This window comes from Phyllostomus hastatus, unplaced genomic scaffold (assembly GCF_019186645.2).
Source record: "Phyllostomus hastatus isolate PE091 unplaced genomic scaffold, TTU_PhHast_1.1 phas_contig_210, whole genome shotgun sequence".
NCBI classification, from domain to species: Eukaryota; Metazoa; Chordata; class Mammalia; order Chiroptera; family Phyllostomidae; genus Phyllostomus; species Phyllostomus hastatus.
In genome coordinates this window covers 30646924-30667876 of record NW_025333737.1, presented here as the reverse complement: position 1 = coordinate 30667876, position 20953 = coordinate 30646924, and the positions used below count along the sequence as shown (strand labels likewise).

The 20953-nt window shown below is 59.4% G+C and overlaps 1 protein-coding gene across 2 annotated transcripts; it reads left to right on the top strand.

Moving 5' to 3' along the window:
- Positions 1–525: 525 nt before the first annotated feature.
- On the top strand, positions 526–20449 carry RAB5C (RAB5C, member RAS oncogene family). Of its 2 annotated transcripts, none has more exons than XM_045835976.1 (6): positions 526–671; positions 15723–15976; positions 17432–17583; positions 17789–17911; positions 19056–19149; positions 19645–20449. In XM_045835976.1, exons 2-6 carry the CDS (start codon positions 15811–15813, stop codon positions 19758–19760), a joined length of 651 nt encoding a protein of 216 aa, XP_045691932.1. In that variant the 5' UTR covers positions 526–671; positions 15723–15810; the 3' UTR covers positions 19761–20449. The 2 variants fall into 2 exon arrangements, with proteins under 2 accessions (XP_045691932.1, XP_045691933.1); XM_045835977.1 differs by lacking the exon at positions 526–671 and adding an exon at positions 15165–15277.
- Positions 20450–20953: the final 504 nt, after the last annotated feature.

Genomic DNA, 20953 nt, shown 5'->3' with positions numbered 1-20953 from the left:
ATCTCACCCGGTAGCCCCCAGAGAACCCTTCCTTCAGCGCTTCCATCACCCTCCCCATCACCGAACGTCCCCAACAATCGGGCTCCCAGAGCTGATTTGACCCGAAAGGGCCGACAGGAGCTTCTCCGGTTTAGCGACAGCTCAGGACTGCTCTCCGCGGCCTCACGTGCCTATTCATTCGCATCATGGTTTTCCTTCCCAGTTCTGCACACACTGCCTTCCGCCCTCTTCCAAAGCTCCGCCACCCGCTTCTCCTCCGGGCGCCCGGAACCCGCGGGGACGCGGTTGGCAGGCCGGGCCTTTAAAAAGTTCACCGCCAGGCTCCGCCTCGCCGGGAGCGGGCTCCACCCTACTCTCGAGTCCCCGGCGGCCCCCGGCTCCTCCCAGCCCTGCGAACTACAAGATCAGCCGTCCTCCGCGCGCGCTCTCCTGCCTCTCCCGCGCCCTCCACGGGCCACGCCTGCGAGTCGGCCCGGAGGGTTCAAGAGTGCCTCTCATTGGTCTCTTCGTCCTGTCAATCACCTGGGAGGCTTGAGGGGCGGGTGGGACGTGCAGATCCGGATCCGGAGCGGCTGAAAGGCGGAAGTGGAGGCCGGAGACACCGCCGGGGGGGAGAGGAGCGGAGCCAGCCGAGCCCCGATCCCAAGTAACGCCGCCGCCCCGGAGCCGCCGTGAGTGCTCCTGTCCCGGGACCCAGTGTCTCGCTCGCGTTGAGGTGTCTTCGGGCTAGTCTTTCCTCCCGTCCATCCCGGCTTAGAGGGAGACTGACCCCTCCTCCGACCCGTAGCCCCCTCTTAAGGAGTTCCCCAGGCGTCGGGCCAGAAGGGGAGCCCTTCTCTCTTTCCCTTCCCTGCCTTTCGTGAGCCTTGGGAGACTCTCGTGGCCCCGCTCTGGCCTGTCCAGTCCAGCTGTGGGAGGGAGACCCTGAGTTCTGCTCCCTCTGCTCCCAGATTTGGAGGGATCTTTGCCAGATGCGAAGGAAGGAGCCTGTCCCCCTTCTCTTTTAGAGATGGCGAGGAGTGCCCCCTGTCGCGGTTTTCCTGCCCCTGTCCCACGAAAACAGTTGTCCCTCCAACCGTAGAGGGATTTAATGTCCATTTCCTGGAAGGAGGGGGTGGGGGTCCTGGGTGAGACCATTCCACAGGCACACGCTCCCACGACTCCTTTACTTCCTCTCCGTCCTCCAGCCAGGGAGCCAGCCGGCCTCTCAGCAGAGTTTAAGTAGGAAGGAGATGTCTTGTGCTCGTCTTGCCCCCTCCGCCCCCCAGCCCTGCTCTGTAGTTGTGGTGTTCCCGAGTTGTGTGTCTCCCTTCCTGCCTCTTAAAAATTTCAGCTGAGGTCTGCTCAATTCCAGCTACAGATCAGGGTGGATCTGCCCATTCATTATCTTCTCTCTCCCCTCCTCCTCCCCCCTGCTCCAGACTCAGGGATGTCCTCCCAGAACAGGGGAGTGGTTTCCAAGCTGCCTCAGAGGGACTGCTCCTCCCGAGACTGCTGGTCTTTAGGGAGGAGAAAAAGGACCCAAAATGAAGAGCTTGGAACTGAAAGGTCCTGAGCTATCTCTTTCACACTCCCAAACACGCGCGTGCACATGCACACACACGACACACACCCCTCCCTTATCAACAGGTGGACACCACTTCTAGTTCCAGCGTCTATCTCCCGTCCCTTCCAGTCTTGAACAAATTGTAGATTACAGAATACTTTGAGGTCACAGTGGCACCTCTAGGCCCCCTGGGTCCTTAATGTGCTCGTTTCTGTAGCCCACAGACTTCTCATAAACGTGCCAGAAAGCACCGATTCCCCCAGCCTTCCCAAGAGACAGCCCCGTGCTGACATCTGATCCTTGTCTACTGCTTGGGACTTGGTCGTGTGAAATGGCTGCTCTCTCAGATCGAGCTGGGAGGTTCTTTGTTATGTGGCCAAAGTACAGGACGGGGACTGTACCTTAATGAGAGCAGCCTGACTCTCGGAGGCCTTGGCTGACCCCAGCTATCTGCAGCAGAGGCAGGGAGGGAAGGCCCTGCGATCTTTGGGAGTTTCTGTAGCTCTGCTGGGCCATCTTCGCTGCCCTTGGATGCCCTCACAAGCGCCGGTCTTTTTGCCTTGAGATCTTTGTGATTACTTCTGGACTGTCACGGTGTCTGGCTCCTTCAACTTCTGAGCCAGACCTGGGATGCGCTTATTTCATTTCCCACTGGACAAACGAAAACGCCTTTCTTATTAGAATCAACAGGGAGATCCCAGGCGCTCTATGTGTGGGGTTCTTTGGAGGGTCACTGGAGACTCGAACAGGCAACCTCGTTTCTCTCAGCTGGGTCCCCTGTGCCTCTGAGGGGCAGAGCCAGAGAGGCCTGGCTGCCCACCGGGCTTGATTGCTGACCGAACTTACCTCCTCGGTAGTGGGCGGTGGTTTCTGGAACGCTTTGGAAGTCCCAGGACGAGGCTGGCCGGTCTTCCGAGGGGACCTTCTTTCCATGGACGTGCTCTCCCAGCTCTGCTTCTGGAATAGGCTTTCGAAGGAGAAGCTCTCCCTTCCAGAGAGACAAGGGAAGCACCACCGCTCTGCGTGGTCGGGCAGCCGCTCCCGGCGTCCAGAAGTCTCGAGAGATCTGACGCTGCTTGGCAGGAAGAGAGAGGGCTCTGTGGGGGAGAGGAGCCCCTTTCTGATGTCCTTCCTCGCCTCTCTCTCCTCTCAGGACGAGTGGGCCTTTTTCTGCCTTTATGCTGTAGAGGAGTGGTAACCACTCATTTTTAGAAATCATTTTCACGTTGCAAAGTTCTTTTCACACATGTTCCTCACCAGGGTCCAGGGCGACCGAGGGGTTGGTGCCTCCACTTTAGAGATGACACTGAAGGAATTTGCATGGCTTGCCTTAGAACATGCAGTTAGAAAGTGGTGGGGCCGGGATTTGGGGTTAAATGTGCCCTCGTCTTCCCTAAGACAAGGGCCCTCCCTTGGTCTGCTTATTAAAGGAATGGACATTCGAGGGAGCAGGCAGCAGCCCAAGCTCAGACCCCCTGGCATTCCTCATCACTGGTGCTCCTCCCCTGCCGTCTTTCTTCCCCACACCTACCCCGCCCTCCTTAGCCTGCTTCCCCACCACCTTCTCTTCTGCCTGTGCCTCCCTGTGGCAGTTAGGAGCCCCAAGTCAGTAATCTTCAGGGACCCCGAGTTTGCTGACATCTGCATGCCATTAGTTTCTTAGGAACCTAAAAGGCACGATGGCTAGAAATTGAAAGTAAAAGCGAGTGGCCTCAAGGGTCTCTCTGGGCAGGGTTGAGGGCATGGGGACCCGCAGGGCTGGCCTCGGCCTAGGCCCCTCGTTCCGCGTTGGCGCGGCCTGCTGCTTGTGTGCGCGTGGGAAGAAGGTGGCTGTCCACTGAGCGCTCTTTTCACCAGAATTTACATGGAAACAGACCAAGGTCATACATTTAAATTCAGCTCCACCAAGCAAGTACTTAGACAGACCTTTCTTCTTCTAACCCTCGCCCTGTAAACAGAGAGGCAGTGTGATGTGGTGGCAGGCAGGGGAGCTTCGGAGCAGCCAGACCTGATTGTCATCTGGGCTGCGCCATTCACCGGTTGCAAGGTTTTGGGCTTCGACTTGACCTTGCTGATCCTTTGTTTCCTCCAGTATAATGGGGATACAAAATATCTTGTAGAATCAGTAACAAGCAGGAAGGGAGCTAGTGCAGTTCCTGGCTACAGAATAGAGACTCAACAAAATAACAATTTGGGGGCTCCATGGGGTGTTGAAGGCGCATCATAATTCACCCCCATGTTTCCGATCCAGCGTTTGTGCCAGGTGTCTCGGTGATGCCCAGCGCACTGCTGGGTGGTGTCGCATGTTTTCTTGTTTCGTAGATATTAAACAGAATCGACGTGGGTTGTGATCCCATTTTACAGAACAGAATGCCAACTAAGGCCATGATGGTGCCCCTCCCGCTAGGGTCCCCAGATCCTGCTGGGTTGTGCGCTGCGGCCACTCAGAGCCACAGACCAGATGAGGTCTTTGCATCTTCTAAGTACTTCAGTCTTCCTCGGTTTTAGGCATGTTCATAGTAAAACGGTCCTGGATCTCTTATAAATTGGAATGCAAAGTTTGCATGAGTTTAAGCTAAAGCAGGAAACTTGAGGACAATATTTTGGTTGCAGCAGACTGCTTTGGATTGAGTTTCCAGGTTTTGGGGGGTTTTGCCTTCCCCTGCCCCCAACTTGAGTCAGGGTTACTTTTGCGGAGGCTGTTTGAGAAATACTGCTTCAGATAGGATTTGCAGACTGGGCTGTCCCCGAGTCCAGGTGAGAATGCCTTGGAGAGTCTTGGCAGAGGAGAACTAGAATACTTCTTAGGGTGTCCTCCGCATCCATAGTCTGGGATAACGGAAGATGAGTTTTCAGAGTGAGTGTCCTCATCTGCTGTGCATGGAAACAATAACTCAAGTAAAAGCTGCACTTTCTGAGCTTTGTCTCGTGTGTGCCAGGCGCCCCAAAGTGTCCTGTGTGTGAGCCCCGCAGAGGCACCGGTCACGGCCGGTGCCGACCGTGTGTTCGGTCCTGCCTCGGCGCCCGGCGTGGTGGTCGTCCGCACGGTGGCCGTTCCAGGGCAGACATTCCCTCCCACTCCTGCAGCCGGTGCCTGCCTGTTCCCTTTAACCCACTTCCTCAGCTCCTGCTTCTTGGACGTGTGACCTGGGGTTCCCTCTCACATCCATCCGATCCCAGAGCCGGTGCATTTCTGCAGTCTGACCACCAGAAGGGGGGCTCACGGATAGGAGAGCAAACAGGTAGATAGGACGCGTGTTAAGGTGCGGACGATGGAGGAGGCGGGAGCAGATCACACACTCGACTCCAGAGGGTGGAGCTCTCCCAGCCCCTGTTTCCGGGGAAGGGGCTCCCGTGAAAAGGCTGGCGTGGCTCTGGCCGTCCACAGCCCCGTTGGCTGCCTTCTGCAGTACGCAGATCTGGTCGCCGCTCCAGGGACCCTGGGCCAGGACTTGGCAGGGGTCAGTGGAAGTGAGTTTAACTCTCGTCTGTGGGTGCGACCCTACACGTCCGCACAGGCCTGTTCCGGAGAGGGTGGGCTGCAGGAAGTGGCACCAGCAGGTGCCGGGATGGACAGTGGTGACAGCGGCCCTCCCTGGTGTCACCCACAGGCCTGGCCTTCAAACTGCTCGGCCCCATGCCCGCCCACAGGGTTGGGGTATTTTCCTCTGCTCACCCCGAGACAATAGATTTTTTGAGATTTCAAAAAACTCCCCGAAATAGATTTTTCAGATTTTATTTATTTATTTTTAGAGAGAAGGGAAGGGAGGGAGAAAGAGGGAGAGAAGCGTCGATGTGAGAGAGAAACATCATCAGTCAGTTGTCTCTTGTACGTGCCCCGACTGGGAACCGAACCTGCGACCCAGGCCTGTGCCCTGACGGTGAACTGAACCCATGACCTCCCATCTCGCAGGACGACGCCAACCACCCGAGCCACACCGGTCAGGGCGACCCCAAGGCCGTTGGTAGGGCTCCCGCCACGCCCCTCCCCACTCACCCCTCAGCCCAGCTCCCTGTGAAGTCCACTCGTCTTTGCGAACACGAGTTTATGGTGACCAGAGTCTTCGGGTCTCTTTTTGTCACAAGATGAGCCGCTGCCTTTTTTTTTTTTTTTTAAATAGACTTATTTCAGAATAATTTTAGAAAAATCGTGAAGGTCATACAGAGGTTCTCACAACCCCCTGCACCCGGCTTCCACTGTTACTAACATCTTACACCACCAGGATTGTACGCTCGTCACAGTTGATGCACCAGTGTTGGTGCGTTGTTGCTAAGTAAAGTCCGGGCTTTGTTCCGATCTTCTCAGTCGTTACCTCCTGTCCTTTTTCTGTTCCAGGACCCGTGCCATTCAGCCGTCGCGTCTCCCTCGGCTCCCCTTGGCCGAGAGAGCTTCTCAGACTTCCGTGGCCCTTCCCGACCTCGGCCGTCGTGAGGAGGGCTGGTCGGGTGCTCTGCAGCGCGGCTTTCATTTGGGGGGTGCCTGACATTTTCCGCGAGGTCACACCGGGGTCACGCGTGTGAGTGTCTGGGACGAGGACCACAGGTGGAGTGCTGCTCTCGTCACGTCACGTCAAAGGCAAACGCCGGCAGCGTGCCGTGTCACCGTGGGGGTCAGCCGGGGTCCCCTGGCCGAGGCGGCGGCGGGCAGGGCTTGCGTCTCCTCCCCCGTTGCTGTCCTCCTTGGGTGGAAGTCACCGTGCGTGGCCGGCAGTGGAGGAGGGGAGGGCTGTGCTCCTCTCCCCGAGGGCAGAGTGTCTGGGAGCTGCTGGGAGTTCTTGTCCGCCGGAGGTCTGTCCGTCCCCAGCTCCGCTCGGTTGTTTAGATCAGTGTGGACTCGCGGGTGTGTACCTCACACTTCGGTCTGTAGTCCAGTGCCACTGTGTTTCATTGTCCGGATTGTCCCAGCTGTGGTCGTCGGGAGGTCTCTCGGCCCCTCGGGCTGGCCCCATCATTGTGGCGGTGTGGGTTTCATTCTTCCAGCACTTCACTTTTTTGGGGGGGGGGGCTGTGAGGTGCTCCGGACCCACCTTGTGTGTTTCCTGCCCGGGGCTGGAATCGCTGTCTCCCCAAGGCCACTGCCTCTTTAGCAAACATCCCCTCCGGGTTTGTGACGGGGGAGTCACGTGCGTGGACTCGAGTTGCTGCTTCTCCTGGTGGCTAGTCTCAGCCGCTGCGACTCGGGAGCTGGGCCGGGTGGGCATGCGCCTGGGAAACCCACCGCGTGCGGGCCCTGGGAACTGATCCCGGTGGCAGCGGGCGCTCCTCTGCCCACCCCCAGATGCCGCTTCAGTCCAAGAGTGGTCGCCGTGGGTGTTCGCTGTCCAGCCGACTCTCCGGCTGGGAAAATGGGGCAATAGTTGGTCTCTGCTTCAGGTGCTAAGCTGTGCGGCCAAACCCTTCCAGACTCTGGGTCTCGTCAGAGACTCCCCGTGGTCTGGGTCCGCGTGTTCTTGCTGCCGTTCTCACATGGGCCACCCCCCTCTGGGGCGCTGTGTGCAGGGCTTAGGGCTTGGGGCTCCGGGCGGCCGAGGCGGGCTGTCACCCTGGGCTGTCACCCTGGGCTGTGATCCCGACTCCCGGGCCAGCGCGAGCCCTTCCAGGCTCCGTCCTCCCCCGGAAGGCGCGTGCGACCTGAGCCCTGCTGGAAACACTGCCTGGGGACGTTACCAGGGGCTGGTCTACAAGCCTCTTGCCTTCTCTTCGTGGCTCCACGTGTGTGACCCCTTCGGGTGGCTCTGTCAGAAGCGTCCCAGGCACGGGGGCGGGGGGGGGGGGGTGTCTCCCGAACCCTGGCCGAGCTCCTAGTCGTCAGCTCATTCTCAGAGCCGCTCGGGGGCTGCGGTGATTAATGACGCTGATCTCCAAACCTCTAGTACTTTCAGCCTGGTTTTAAAAGGAACTCTGGTCTCTTTGTCAGCTGTCCTGGTCCTGTCCCCTCCCCCTCCCCACAACTGAACTACTTCTTCCCTTTCCTGAAAGAGGCTTTCAGATGGAAGGGAGGCCTTGGGGCTCGAGATGGTGTGTGTCCCCGGGCTGTTTTTTCAAAGGGGCTGTAGTTTGCCTGGCTGGGGGTTTCAACTCAATGCTGATTTTTTTCCCGGGTGGTGGTGGTCTCTCCCTCCATCCTTGTGGCTGCGGAGGCCGGTCTTCAGAGAGCACAAGGTCAGGGGTGTTGCTAGGACACCTCGGCTGCGAGCTGTTCCTCCTCCTAGGACACTGGTGAGAGTGGTTTCAGACTGTTCAGGCTGCTGTCCCGAAACCCCGCCGACTGGGTGGCTCATCCACAAGGAGACTGACTTCTCACAGTTCCGGAGGCCGGAAGGCCAGGACCAGGGTGCCGGCGTGGTCAGACCCTGACGGAAGCCCCCTCCGGGTTGCGGAAGCTCCCGGAGGCGCTGACCCTGCTCAGGAGGGCTCCGCCCTCACGGCCTCATCAGCTCCCACGGGCACCGCCTCTCGATGCCGTCTCGAGGGATCAGGATTTCAGCGTGGATTTTGGGGGGACACGCGCACTCAGACGGCAGCACTTGTCTGATTCGGCATCCTCTCCAAGTGGGGGACAGCGAGGAGTGGGGCCCAGGGCAGTGCGGATCGTGCTGAAGGTTTTGACTGGGGAACCCGCTGCCTTCGCCGGGGTTTCGAGGAGCAGCCGCTCCCTGCCCCGTGGACGCCTCGCTCTGAGCCAGGCCCTTTGCTGGGCGTCCTGCCTGCGTCCTCTCCCCAGCGGCCCTGGGAGCTGGGTGCTCTTCTCTCCAGTTCACGCGTGAGGAAGTGGGTTTGGCAACACAACGCAAGGCTACCCTAGTAAGCGGTGGCTCCAGGACTTGAACTGAAGTTTGTCCGGCTCCAGCCCTGGTTCCTGTCACCCCCGTGCAGGAGGGCCAGATGCTGGGGTGCGGTGTCTTCCCTGCTGGGCTGTGGCTCTGCCTGGGGACCCGAGCCATCTGGTGTGCATTTAAGCCTTCGACGGCCCCGTTGACGCGCCAGACTCAGCCAGGCCTGTATTTCTGGCTTGCTTCGCCACGTTTATGCGCACCTACTGTGTGTCAGGCTTGAGGTTATATGCTGTTAAAACAGAGGAAACCCACACGGTCCAGCCTTGGAGAGTTCTGTTTTGTGACCCCTTCGCCTGCAACAGTGCCCTAGTTCCTCTCACCGTCTCACCCCGATCCTCCAGCCCCTGAGTTCTGCAGCCCCTCCACCCACAGCAGTCTGTGGGGAACTTGGGGCCGTGTAAGGAGGGTGTGGTTCATTCATGAGACGTGTTCAGACCCATTCATCGCCTGATTTCTTCATCTGGCACCATTCTGCATTTTGTTCAGCAAAAAAGAAAGACAACGTCGGCCTGAAATGTCCTTGGGCACCCAGGCTCCCGAGAGCAGCCATTGTCCCTCAGACCTCGTTTGTCGGTGATCGGGCGGCCTCTGACCCCCATGTGTGTGGGGGAGAGGGGCAGCTGAGTGAGAGGAGTTTGGGGTGCTGGTGTCCGATGCCCAGTTCCCTTCCCCCTGCTCTCCTCCCAAACGCTTCCTGTGCCCTCTGCTGTCCGCTGAGGAGCTGAGCGCAAGACAAGGAGGGAAGAGAAGTCGATTGGCTTTCTTGTGACTTCCGGTTTTTGTAAAGACGGGAAAGGTTGACGAGAGGTGTCTGTTGCAGTTGTTGGCGTGGATGAACAGGTGTCACTGATGACCCTGACCTCCGGCAGAGATTCTTGGAGCCCTTCTGGGCCTGGGGCAGCAGCTGTGCTTGCTGGTACTTCCGGCCCCTACAGAGATCTCCCCCAAAACAGAGGGGAAGGTGGGCCCTGCATGGGTGCGACTCCAGCTAGAACTGCCCTAATGAGACAGTGACTGCACGAGTCAGGCAAAGGCAGGGTGGTTGTGCGGCTGTGGATCAGCAGGCCTCCTGCGTCCGCCCGGCTGGCTTCCACGTCCCTCGTGCCCCATCGAGGGGCCGTGGCAGGTGCAGGCTGGGGCCCGGGGATGGCCTGTGCCTTGGCGGGCTCCCTTCTCTGCATCCCACCTGGCACTGACCGGGAAGAGTGGGATGGGGTGTGAGCATCACACGGCTTCATTCCCACGCCCTCCCTGCCCCGTAGCTGGACGTGTGTGTCGATTTGTGCTGCAGAAGGTGCCAGGCTTTACACTGAGCTTCTGCTGGAGGCATCTTACAGAGCTGCCCTGGATGGGACCAGAAACCCGGCCACAGCCTTGCTGCCTGGGTGGTGCTGCGTCGGAGGCCAGGCCCTCCTTAGGGAGAATGCTCTCCTGGTACAGCCGCAAGCTGTCCCCTGTCCAGGCGACCTTCCTCCCTAACCTGTCACCCAAGTGCCCGGCCCCTCTTTCGGCCGCCAGGATCAGCGAGTGAGAACCCTAGAGCTGTCTGTGAACCCTGGGCCCTTCTGTGGGCAGTGTGGGCAGATCACACCGACCGAGCTGTGTCAGCGGCTACGGGGAGATGCCCCCCACCCCCAGCAGCCTGCTCCCTGTGGGTGCAGGGGGAGAGGGAGCAGGGACTGGAGGTTTCCGTCCTGGCCCTGAAGTTAGCGCTGACTCCACGTCCCTCGGCCTCCCTGGGGAACCCGCCTGTTGTTGAGAGCGAGAAGGCAGCCCGGAGCTCCGGGAAGGAATTCTTGGTGTTCTTGCTGGGGCGGGGCTCCGGGGAGCTGGCAGTCAGGCCCTCGGGGCCTCCGGGCCTCCACCTAACCCAGTCAGCACCTGTCCAGAGCGGCAGGGCAGGCCTCCCCACACGGGAAAGGGCTGCAGGGGCAGCTGCACTCTGTCCGGCTGGCTCCCGGCAGAGCTCCAGCCTCAGCCTGCACAGTGTGGTGGGGGGGACCCCTTGGCCCTGGGCATGCAGGCTTCGAGCTCCTTGATGCGCCTGCACACTGGCCCCTTTTGCAGGGCTTGGTGGAGGTGGGGCCTCAGCCAGAGCCCCTGGGGACACTGTATCTGCCGTGCCTCGTTGCGCAGGCCCCGGCACTCAGCCCCAGAAGAGCCTTATCAGGGGCGGGGAGTGACGTGAGACTGATCTTGGTTAAGACAGTCGGGACTGGGACCGGGACCGGGCGGCCCGTCCCAGTGGTGTGGGACTCGGCCCACCCTAGTCCCCTTCTGGCGTGGCTTACCTCCCTTCCCCCGAAAGGGCGTCACCTGGCCGAGGCTGTGTGAGGGCGGCAGGCTCTTCCTCTCCCGCCACCGTTTCCCCGGAGCCCCGGGCTTGCGGTGGGGCGAGGACCCAGACCTGGCCTCACACACCCCAGCAGAGTGCTTTTCAAGTGTCGCCCTGGCTCCCAGGGCCAGGCTTCCTCTGTCGCCCTCTCCAGGGGAGACGTGGGCCTGTGGAAACAAGGAAGGTGGCAGCCCCCGCCATTCTTAGTCAATATAATGGTATCGGGGACGTTCCTGGGTTTTCTGTCTCCGGTGGGGGCGCCTTGCTGGAATTAAGAGTCCCCTGGTCAGGCTCTGCCACCATCTGGCTGTGACCCTGAGCAGGTCACCTTGCCTCGCCTTCCTCTCCTCTGTCATCGGGAAGAGGAGGATCAGGTCTACACGGACCTCCTGAGCCCTGACTGGTGCGGTTCAGTGGACTGGGCGTCGTCCCGGAAACCGAAAGGTCGCCAGTGTGATTCCCAGTGCGGGCACACGCCTGGCTTGCGGGCCGGGGCCCCAGGTGGGGGCGAGCGAGAGGCAGCCGATGGATGTTTCTTTGGCACAGTGATGTTTCTCTTCTCTTTCTCCCTCCCTTTCCCCCTCTCTAAAATGAATAAATAAAATCTTTAAAAAAAAAAAAGATCTTTTGAGCTTTGACAACCGGTGAGTGAAAACTAGATAGCCTCTTCATATAACGAACCAGCCACTTGTTGGAACCTTACCTTCAGCCTAATACCGTGCTGATAAACGCTGTGCGTGGTTTCATTTAAATTTCCCAACAACCCTGTGCGATTAGGATTAAGTAAAACCATTTCATAGCTAAGGGGCTGAAGCCGACACTGGTTGCTTGTCTGATTCGGCCAAGGTCACTTGGCCAATACACAGCAGAACCAGGCTTTAACCAACCCTGGTTCTTGCTCCCAGGTCCTGACCTGCTCGTTGCGTTGGAACTGCCAGTGGGTGCCTCCAGTGGCTCGTGTCGCTTCAGAGTCTCCTGCCCTCTGGGTCTGCAGCCGGCCTCAGGCCTGGGTAGTCCTGCTGCGAGTCCGCCCCCCGGGTCTGTGTGCACTAGTGGTGGTCTTCTTCTTCAAGGAGAGCTGTGTTCTTGAGTCTATGGGTAAACCACCCCTGAGCTGATCTGAGAGTTTTATTTTACTTTTTTAAGATTTATTTATTATTTTTAGAGAGGGGGAGGGAGAAAGAGAGGGAGAGAAACATCAGTGTGTGCTTGCCTCTTGAGTGCCCTTCACCGGGGACCTGGCCCACAGCCCAGGCCTGTGCCTTGACTGGGAGTTGAACCGGCGACCCTTTGGTTCACAGGCTGGCACTCAGTCCACTGAGCCACAGCAGCCAGGGCTGATCTGAGACTTTAGATGTCTTCCACTTTAGCCTTTGAACCCAATTCCCTCTCCTCCTGTGCCCCACGTTTCCTTCTCTTTACGCTAACAGGTTGCTCCTGCTGCTGTCTTGTGTCGCACAGCTCTTGTGATGTTAAATATTCAGGAATGCTTTTTCCCAGAGTGCAGTGTAGCTCAAGAGTCACTGGCCAGAGCCACCTCTGGGAGGGGCTGGGCAAGGTCACTTGGTTCTCACCGCCGCCGTGCACCCCCCCCTTCTGGCTAACCTTGACTGAGCCTTGAGCAAGTGAGTCCCCGGCCCAGCCTCTGGTCAACAGGCCGTGATTGGTTTCCCTAATCAGCTCACTATCCAGGCCGAGCCGGGACTGTCAGCTAGAGGAAGTCGCTGGAGCAAACAGGAAGCGTGAGAGACACCCGTCAGCTGGAATTGTTCACCCTTTTGCCAGCAAGGACACAGCGCGTGAAGGGGGTGACTTCATGGATTACGGAGGAGACTTTACTTCCAGAGAGTCTGACTCTGTCGGGCAGGGTTATTTTCTGAGTGCCCAGGGGGGTTCTGATGAAAAGAGTTTGAGACCCACCGCCGTGTCCAGAGCAGAGGAACCCAAAGCAAGGAGGAGCCGTGTTTCGCTTTTTCTTTCTCTTTCTCTCCCGCCCGTGGCCCCAGAGCTGGCTGGGCACATGCCCATTGTGCTGGTTCACAGGGCCGAGTGCTCAGCAGCTCGGACCCCTCCTGCCCCTCCGTCTGCGTTGTGGTGAAGGGCGGGGCACGCCCCCCAGTGCTTGCGTTCCTCTCATCGCCTGCCTGCACCCCGAGGGTTCCCACACCTGGCTCAGGAGGAAGGAGTCCCACAGTCAGATTCCCTCCCCTAGGCGGCAGCCCGGCTCTGTGCGGGAGTTCACCTCCACCACCTGCCGGGGGGCGACCGAGAGCTTCCCAGGGCCTGGGCAGGGCCCTCTCCTGTCTTAGACTCCCCTCCCCCGCCCCACCAGGTCTGGGTGTGCCCTTCACGGCAGAATCAGCTTCCTCTGTGCTTTCTCGTCTGGGGAGGTGCTCCAGGTGTGGTCACGTGATCACCACGGGGGCCTGGGAAAATCCCGAGGCAGCAGGCTGTGGAAGGTGCTGGGCGCGCCCACTCAGGTGTCTCTGGCAGGCAGGACCGCCAGCACGTGCCAGGTGCAGGACCTGCAGCACTTTCAAAACATGCAGACACGGGGCGCCCCTCCACAGCTGCGGTGGCGCGCCCCCAGGGACCGCCGCACACGCGGTGTCGGTGTGCGGCAGAGCCGGGGGCCACCGCGTGCGAGCGACTTGCCTCTCCTTCGGACCGGTTAAAAAGCCAGATTCTGTGCGGGCAGGTTTGGAAGCCCTCCGGTTTGATAGGGACCAGACTCAGATATTACCTCTGTTTTTCTCGTCTGGTAGGTGCTCGTAGCCACAGTCCCGACTGCTTTATTTATTTATTTATTTATTTATTTATTTATTTATTTATTTATTTATTAGTTTTTAGTTTAGAACTTCACCATCTGTCCCCTTCTCCCCACTCACCCATGCCTCCTCTAGTGCCCCAGCCGCACTCTGTCACTTCGTCAGGATCCTGTGTCGCGTGGATTTGTGGTCATAGCCAGGCTGTAACTGCACTGTGGTTCCCCCCGTTGCTGTCGTCCTGCCTGGCACCGGGTGGCTCCTCCCACCGTCTGGAGCACGCAGCGACCGCAAGGGTCACAGTGACTGTCGGTTGCAGGCTGGAGCCAGGCCTCGCTGGGCCAGCAAAGCCGCTGCCACAGGAAGAATCTGGTTCACCAGCAGCCCCAGACCAAACTCGGGGTGGGCGTCGTGTCCACCCTTCTTCCTCAGCAGGGGGAACAGCAGGCAGACGGCTGAGCGTCCAGGCTGCCCACGTGTGTGGACCAGGCTCTGTCACCTGTGCCCTGGGGGGCCTGGAGCAGGGCCTTCGTGCCTGGATGTCAGGCTTTGTCTGAAAGGTTAGAGGAGGTAACGGTTGTGCCGTTGCGCAGCGAATGTTGGCTATCCCTGAGAATCGACTCGGTGGGCGAGCCCTCCTTGGATGCCTGTGTGCGCACGCGTGGTGGGGGCGCGTCCCGGAGAAGCCAGAAGCACAGCAGGCCTTGTCTCAAGGGCCAGAGAGTCGTGCACAGCCACTGATGGGGATGCAAAGAGAAGACATCCTCAACGATAAGCTGTTTCAAAGCTGGCGTTTCTTTTCACTAATCAAGATCCCACCCGCCCTGCCCATTCTTCCTTCCTTGTGCTCTTGGGGAAGAGGCGGCCCTGTTCCAAACCTCGTTTCCCCTGGTGCGGTCCAGAAAGGAAGCTCTTGTTCCTGGTTCGTGAATCATTCTTCCTGAGGCCGAACGTTCTGAGCACGTTGCTGGGAGAGCCCGGGTGCGAAAAACAAATCGAGGCTGCGTGCAGCGAGCCCTGCGCCGCCCACAGATCGCCGCTCCCCGCAGACCCGCCCGCTTTTCCCTCACACCCCGTCCTGTCCCGACCGCAGGGGGACGTACCCCCGGGCCGGGGTGGGGGGGGGGCGGGCAGGAAAGGGCCGTCTGATCCAGGTCGCCTCTCTCCACCTCAGTTCAGACCCTGCGGCGTTCACGACACGGTGCCTCCTCCTCACGGTGCTTGGCTGTGAAACACTCCGTGTGTGTCCTGATGTCTCTTAACATAAGTCTTCTAGAGGCTTCTGAAGATAGGCTGCTCATCTTTTGCAGTTCCACAACTCAAAAAAAAAAAAAGTTGGCCCCCGAAGCTGTCACTAGCCGAGTGACTGAGATGTCAGTGCTGGACCCCCAGCTGCTGGGGGCGCAGGTCCTGGTGCCCCGTGTTTGTCCACCCACCGCCCCCACCGCCCCCTGCTCGTCCCTCCTCCGGGTCGCCCTCTGCCTCTGCCAGGAGAGAATGGAACTGAGGTCTCTATTTAAGAGGGAAACTTGGCAGCCGCTGGGGTGTGTTTGGTTTTGTGTGTGTGTTTTGTTTTTTAATGCGTGTGAGACTTCCGGCCCATAAAAATGAGAGAACTCGGCGGGGGGGCGGGGGGGCGGGGGGGGGCAGCGGCTCAGGGGGAGGCTTTGATCCTGGTGCCCAGTCCAGCCTCAGACTGAGAACATCGGCTGGTCTTTCTGGAGACGGCAGGACAAAATGGCAGTCCCAACAACACCTGGCGCTGGCCGGGCGCTGGCCCCTGCGTGCCCGCGAGGTTGGTCCAGCACCTGGCCTGCAGAGCTTTCTCCCGGGACTGCCCGCGCTCTACACGGAGGTGGGCTGGGAGCGCGGCTGCAGGGCTGCAGGTTCACTGTCCGCTGACCTGGATCCTGCTGCCTTCCTGGGCCGCTTTCCGGTGCCCCAAGGAGCCTGCGGGCTCCGCCGTCACCAGGCCGGCACGTGCCCGCTCCTGTCCTGTGCGTGTTTATCTGTGTGTGCGTGGACACATTCGGGTCTGCTCAGAGCAGGAGCCTGAAGTTGGGAGACCACTTCTCTGTTCGCCTCACTTCCCAGGGTGGGGGGCGGGCAGGGTGTTGGGGTGAGGGGCGGCTGTCAGCCAGGTCGTCAGGGAGGGCAGAGGGAGAGACCTGGGATTTAAGAAGGGCTCGCTGCGCGGCAGCCCCTGGACTAACCCGGTGCTTCTGGTTTCTCGCCTGCAGTTGGAGGCCCCCTCCCCACCAAGTGCCTCTTCGCGTAGCGCCGGCCCCTGCCCTCGCGCTCACCGGTAGCACTGCAGCGGGACGGGCCATGGCGGGTCGGGGAGGTGCAGCGCGACCCAACGGACCCGCTGCCGGGAACAAGATCTGCCAATTTAAGCTGGTCCTGCTGGGGGAGTCCGCGGTAGGCAAATCCAGCCTCGTCCTCCGCTTTGTCAAGGGACAGTTCCACGAGTACCAGGAGAGCACGATCGGAGGTGAGTGGGTGTTGAGTGGAAGGGAGCTGCCGACCCCGAGAGACTAGGTCCACCCGGGGCAGCGGCCCCTCGCCTCCTCCGGGCCCTGGGGTCAAATCCCACGGCTGCTCTCCATGCTGGAGTCCCAAGGAACTTCTAGCGAGAACCAGGTGGGAGTCAGGGCGGGCTTCCCCTCCCGGTTCTGCCTCCTTATTGTTTGTGTGGCCTCGGTGAAGACCCTCCACCGACCCAGCCTCTGCAAAGGGAGAAGCCGGCTCTGGACTCCCGCAGGTCCTTCTTACGGCGCCAGGCCACGTGTCTGCTCTGCCCGCTCCCAGTTCCCAAAATGGGGAAATGGGTGGTGAGTGAGCTGGCACTTCTGAAGCTGACCTTTACACTTTCTTGAGCTCAGAGCCTGTCATTGATTTCCCCGTGGTCAGCATTTAGGATGGAAAGGTCTGGACTCGGCCTCCCGCCTTTGTAGCCAGTACAGACCTTGCGGGACCAGGGCCGGCCTTGGGTTTGAGTCATCCCTTCTCTGCCCTCTCGGCTGGCGGGAGGTCCCCGGGCAGCCGGAGGCAGAACGGGCCCTGTCAGCAGTCCACGCTGCCTCCTCAGCACTCGGGTCAGGAGCTGGGGAGGGGAAGTGCGGCAGCACCCCGTGTCCTCGGGGCAGGGGGGCGGGGGGAGGCAGCCAGGGGAGCAGACTTTCACAAACAGAGCTCCCTGCAGCCCTCGGCTGGGTCCTGGGGCGAAGGGGACTCCCACCTGCCTGCCCGGCCCTGGGCCTCCTCCGGGGAGCACGTGAGCAGGTGCTGCACGTTCCCTCGCCCCCTCGGGCCAAAGACAGGGTCCCTGTGTTTCCTGAAGGTCAGGCTGCAGGGCGGCCAATCAGGAATGGCCGGCTGTGGCCAGCCAGTGTGCCTGGGGGCGGCGGGGGCGGTTGGGAAGCGGGCCACCCAGCCTCCGCCTGGTGGTGGAACAGCGTGTACTTCTGGCGTCCCCGGCACAGCTCAGTACGCGAGAGTGTCCTCAGGAAGCAGGAGGTCAGCAGCACCCCTGCGCGGGAGCTGGCCCGGGGACCAGGGAGGTTCGCAGCTGGACTGTGCTCCCTGCGGGGAGGGAGGACCAGGGAGAGGGCCGGCGGGCCCACCCTTCTGAGCTCAGTCAGGTTCCCCGGGGCGCTCCTCCTCCCGCTCCGTGTCGAGTTCCTCTTCGGAGAGGCGTCCCTTCCCCGGCTCTGCCGAGTGTGGGCCCGGGAAGCGTGTGCACTCCACAGCCCCCTGGACACACGCGTGAAGATACAGACTCGGCCTGTCCTGCCCAGGCCTGCTTTGGTGGCCGTGTCGGGGGCTTCTCTGTGCCCGTCTCAGGAGAAGGCTTCTGAGTGCCAGAGCCCGGACACCCCAGTGGAGATACGCGGGGGCGGCCTCTTGAGCCCCTCCTTGCCTGGTAACACCACCTTCCCCCTTACAGCGGCCTTCCTCACACAGACCGTCTGCTTGGACGACACGACAGTCAAGTTTGAGATCTGGGACACGGCTGGCCAGGAGCGGTATCACAGCCTGGCCCCCATGTACTACCGGGGGGCACAGGCCGCCATCGTGGTCTATGACATCACCAACACAGTAAAGACTTTCCCTTGCTTCTCGACCCTGGTCCCTGGATGGGGTGTGGGCAGGTCTCCTCTGCCGTGTGGGGGTGTCTCCTCAGAATGCCTGGCTGGTGGCGCCTTAGACAGCTCAGCCCTGCCGGCTGGAGCTTCTCTAGTGAGTGGCCTTGGGCAGGACGCCTCCTCTGTCCCTTTGTGACATTCCGGCCCTGTCTCCCCAGGACACGTTTGCACGGGCCAAGAACTGGGTGAAGGAGTTACAGAGGCAGGCCAGCCCCAACATCGTCATCGCGCTTGCGGGCAACAAGGCAGACCTGGCCGTCAAGAGAGCCGTGGAGTTCCAGGTGTGGGGGACAGACAGGCCGGGGGAAGGAGGGGGCCAGCCGCCTGGGCCTTCCTCAGGCTGCGTGGGGACTGCGGGAGGGGCCGCCCGGGGAGGCAGTGGGCGCGCTGGGATCTTCTGTCCTCTCCTGACCTGAGCCCGGGCCGGAAGGACTCGCCTCCCCTTGTCTCGTGGCAGTAGCGGATGTGTGCACACAGGCGGCCGAAGTTTCTGCTTATTGTTCCTGTAAACTTTTTAGTGAGACCTACTGAAAAAGAAATACTCCTTTTCATGTAATACATGCACACAGTAAAATCTAAATAGTACGAGAAGGTCTGTAGAATTGAGTCTCTTAACCCTAGAAAGTCAGTCTCTCTCTACCCCCAAGTTCCTTAGCTTCTCATCTTTCCAGAAATGTGTGCATGCCTATGGGTCCCTTTGTTTTTTTTTAAGATTTATTTATTTATTTTTAGAGAGGGAAGGGAGGGAGGGAGGGGAGAGAGAGAGAGAGAGAGAGAGAGAGAGAGAAACATCAATGTGCGGTTGCTGGGGACCTGGCCTGCAACCCAGGCATGTGCCCTGGCTGGGAATCGAACCTGCAATTCTTTGGTTTGCAGCCCGCACTCAATCCACTGAGCTATGCCAGCCAGGGTTACATAAGTCCCTTTCTTTAATAGGAGGGAGTGTGTTCAACATACTGTATATTTAATTTTTTTTTTTTTGCCGGGACTTTTTTTGCCAGTCCCTAGCTGAGGGACTTCGAGGTGGTTTGTGATAGCAGAGACTGGAAACAGCGTCGCAGCCAGAGGTGCACCCTTCCGTGCTCTCGTTCAGCACACGGCTGCATTCGTGGGCTGGTTTTCTAGCAGTAATTCCCAGCCTAGTGGTTTTGAAGAGCACGAAGGACGTAGGGGCACCTGCCTAAAACCTCTGCCGATCGAGGTCCGTGAGCTGAGAGGGGCCGTACCTGAAGTGGGGGGCGGGGCGCGTGGTGCAGGTGTCTCAGAGGAACCCCTAGGGGAGAGCTGTCGGCCCGGAAACCCCGGAACTGTGTCTGCCGTGAATGAGGCACTGTCATGCGGGGAGATTTTTTTATCCTGGGCCCCAGCCCCCGCCAGCTGCCAACATGTCCCTCCCACCCACTCTCTCGCCCCCGTCCGAATCAGGAAGCACAAGCCTACGCAGACGACAACAGCTTGCTGTTCATGGAGACGTCGGCCAAGACCGCGATGAACGTGAATGAAATTTTCATGGCGATAGGTGAGCCGTCCCCCCGCCCCCAGCGGGCACAGCTCTTGCCTGCCGCTCTGTAATACGCCTGTGGGGTCCCTTCGCCAACAGGTCTTTCACCCTCTTCCATATTCGGACAGATTCGCCGCCTCCTTTATCTGGCTCCCAGCTGTAGACAGTTTGCCCCGGAAGTTCTAAAGCCTGGGTCAAAGTCTCAACGTTCCACTTCCTGACTTCTTAGCTTGCCATCCACCTAAAACCCGACATCACCATCCTACCCATTTCTTAGGACTTTTTTTAGCCCATTTGGTTCTGAAGTCATCCTGCCTTATTAACTCTGATCTTGAGTAGGTCATTTAACCTCTCCTTGCCTCAGTGTCCTGAAATGCTGAGTGCACTGGCACATAGAAGTGACGCTCTCGGTATGACTGATTGGGTGGTAGAGGCCGGATTCTACTCACATGGACTTGGGAGACAGTACTGGAGTATCCCCACAAATACCTCTTTCCCTCCTCTCCCAAACAGCTAAGAAGCTCCCCAAGAATGAGCCCCAGAACGCAGCTGGTGCTCCGGGCCGGAACCGAGGCGTGGACCTCCAGGAGAACAACCCAGCCAGCAGGAGCCAGTGCTGCAGCAACTGAGCCCCCCTCGCCTGCCCACTGCCCCCACCTCCTCCGCCTGAACAACCCGACTGGAATCCACTCTAACCAATCGCACTTAACTACTTGGGCCACCACTGGGGGGAGGGGGGGCAGGGGGAGGGGTCCACCATGATTTCTCCATCTAATTTTGTTCATAGGCCGGAGTGAGTTATTCCACCTGCACCTTTCTGTACAAATACTAATGCAATTTTAAGTCTTAAGTCACTTTTTTAATATATATGATCATCTCTTCCCACTCCCTGCCCTTTCTACTGCTCTCCCACGCTCCCTTTGCTGGCCGTAGCCACGCGCCCCTGTTGTCCCCGCGCTTGTATCCGGGGAAGCAGGGGTTGGAGCAGTTACCCTCTTTTCCTCCTGCTGGCGAGCAGACTCAGCAAGAGCATCCATATCCTTACCGTGTTTGAAGCGTGCTTGGTTCCGGGCCACGGGGCAGGCCCTAGGGACTGGGGAAGGGAGAGACAGCTCTTCCCTTAGCTGGCTGGCTGGCTGGCACCAGGCCGCAGTCCCCCCTCACCCCTAACGCTCAGCCGGGAGAGCGACCACAGCATTATTGTGACAGCCACGAACCCACTGCCCACAGCCCACCCCACGCCCCTCATCCTTGGTCACCCTGACCTCTGGCTCTGAGCCCTGTTCTGACCAAATCACGATGATGAGTATTTGGGGGTGGGTGGGTGGGGGGGGTGAGTGGGAGGGAATGGAACCAACTTTTTCTGTATTTTGTATTGTATGTTTTCTTCAACATGTAACCAATCAGTATCTTGTCAATATAGTCAGCCAATGGATCCACCTCCTGCTTGCCTGTCTGGTCTTTCTCTGGCAGACTGTAGCCTCTCTAGCTTACTTAAGGTTAATTTCAAGTGGACCACTGATTCTTGTGAGACAAGCTGCCCGCTCCCCGGGGAGGGGGTGCTGGTGGCCATGGTAACGAGAGAGGGGGGCCCTTATCTGCAGGGCTGATGGCACAGGGGTTGGGTGTGACCTGGAACCGACTCTCACCAAGCTTGAAGTTGGGGGTCCTGCTCCCCCACCACCTCTAGGTCATATTGGGGTGATGTGCAGTCTGGATTTGAAAATAGTTGGGCTCAAAATCAAAACAACACGAAAAAAAGGTTGGTCTCTGAAACACCAGAAACACGGTCTTTGGCGGTGTTGGTTAATTCGTATCAGGA

Coding starts and splice junctions, on each gene's coding strand:
- RAB5C (XM_045835976.1), top strand. CDS start 15,811: ATGGCGGGTCGGGGAGGTGCAGCGCGACCCAACGGACCCGCTGCCGGG. Junction 15,977..17,431: donor CCAGGAGAGCACGATCGGAG/GTGAGTGGGTGT, acceptor TCCCCCTTACAG/CGGCCTTCCTCACACAGACC. Junction 17,584..17,788: donor TCTATGACATCACCAACACA/GTAAAGACTTTC, acceptor CTGTCTCCCCAG/GACACGTTTGCACGGGCCAA.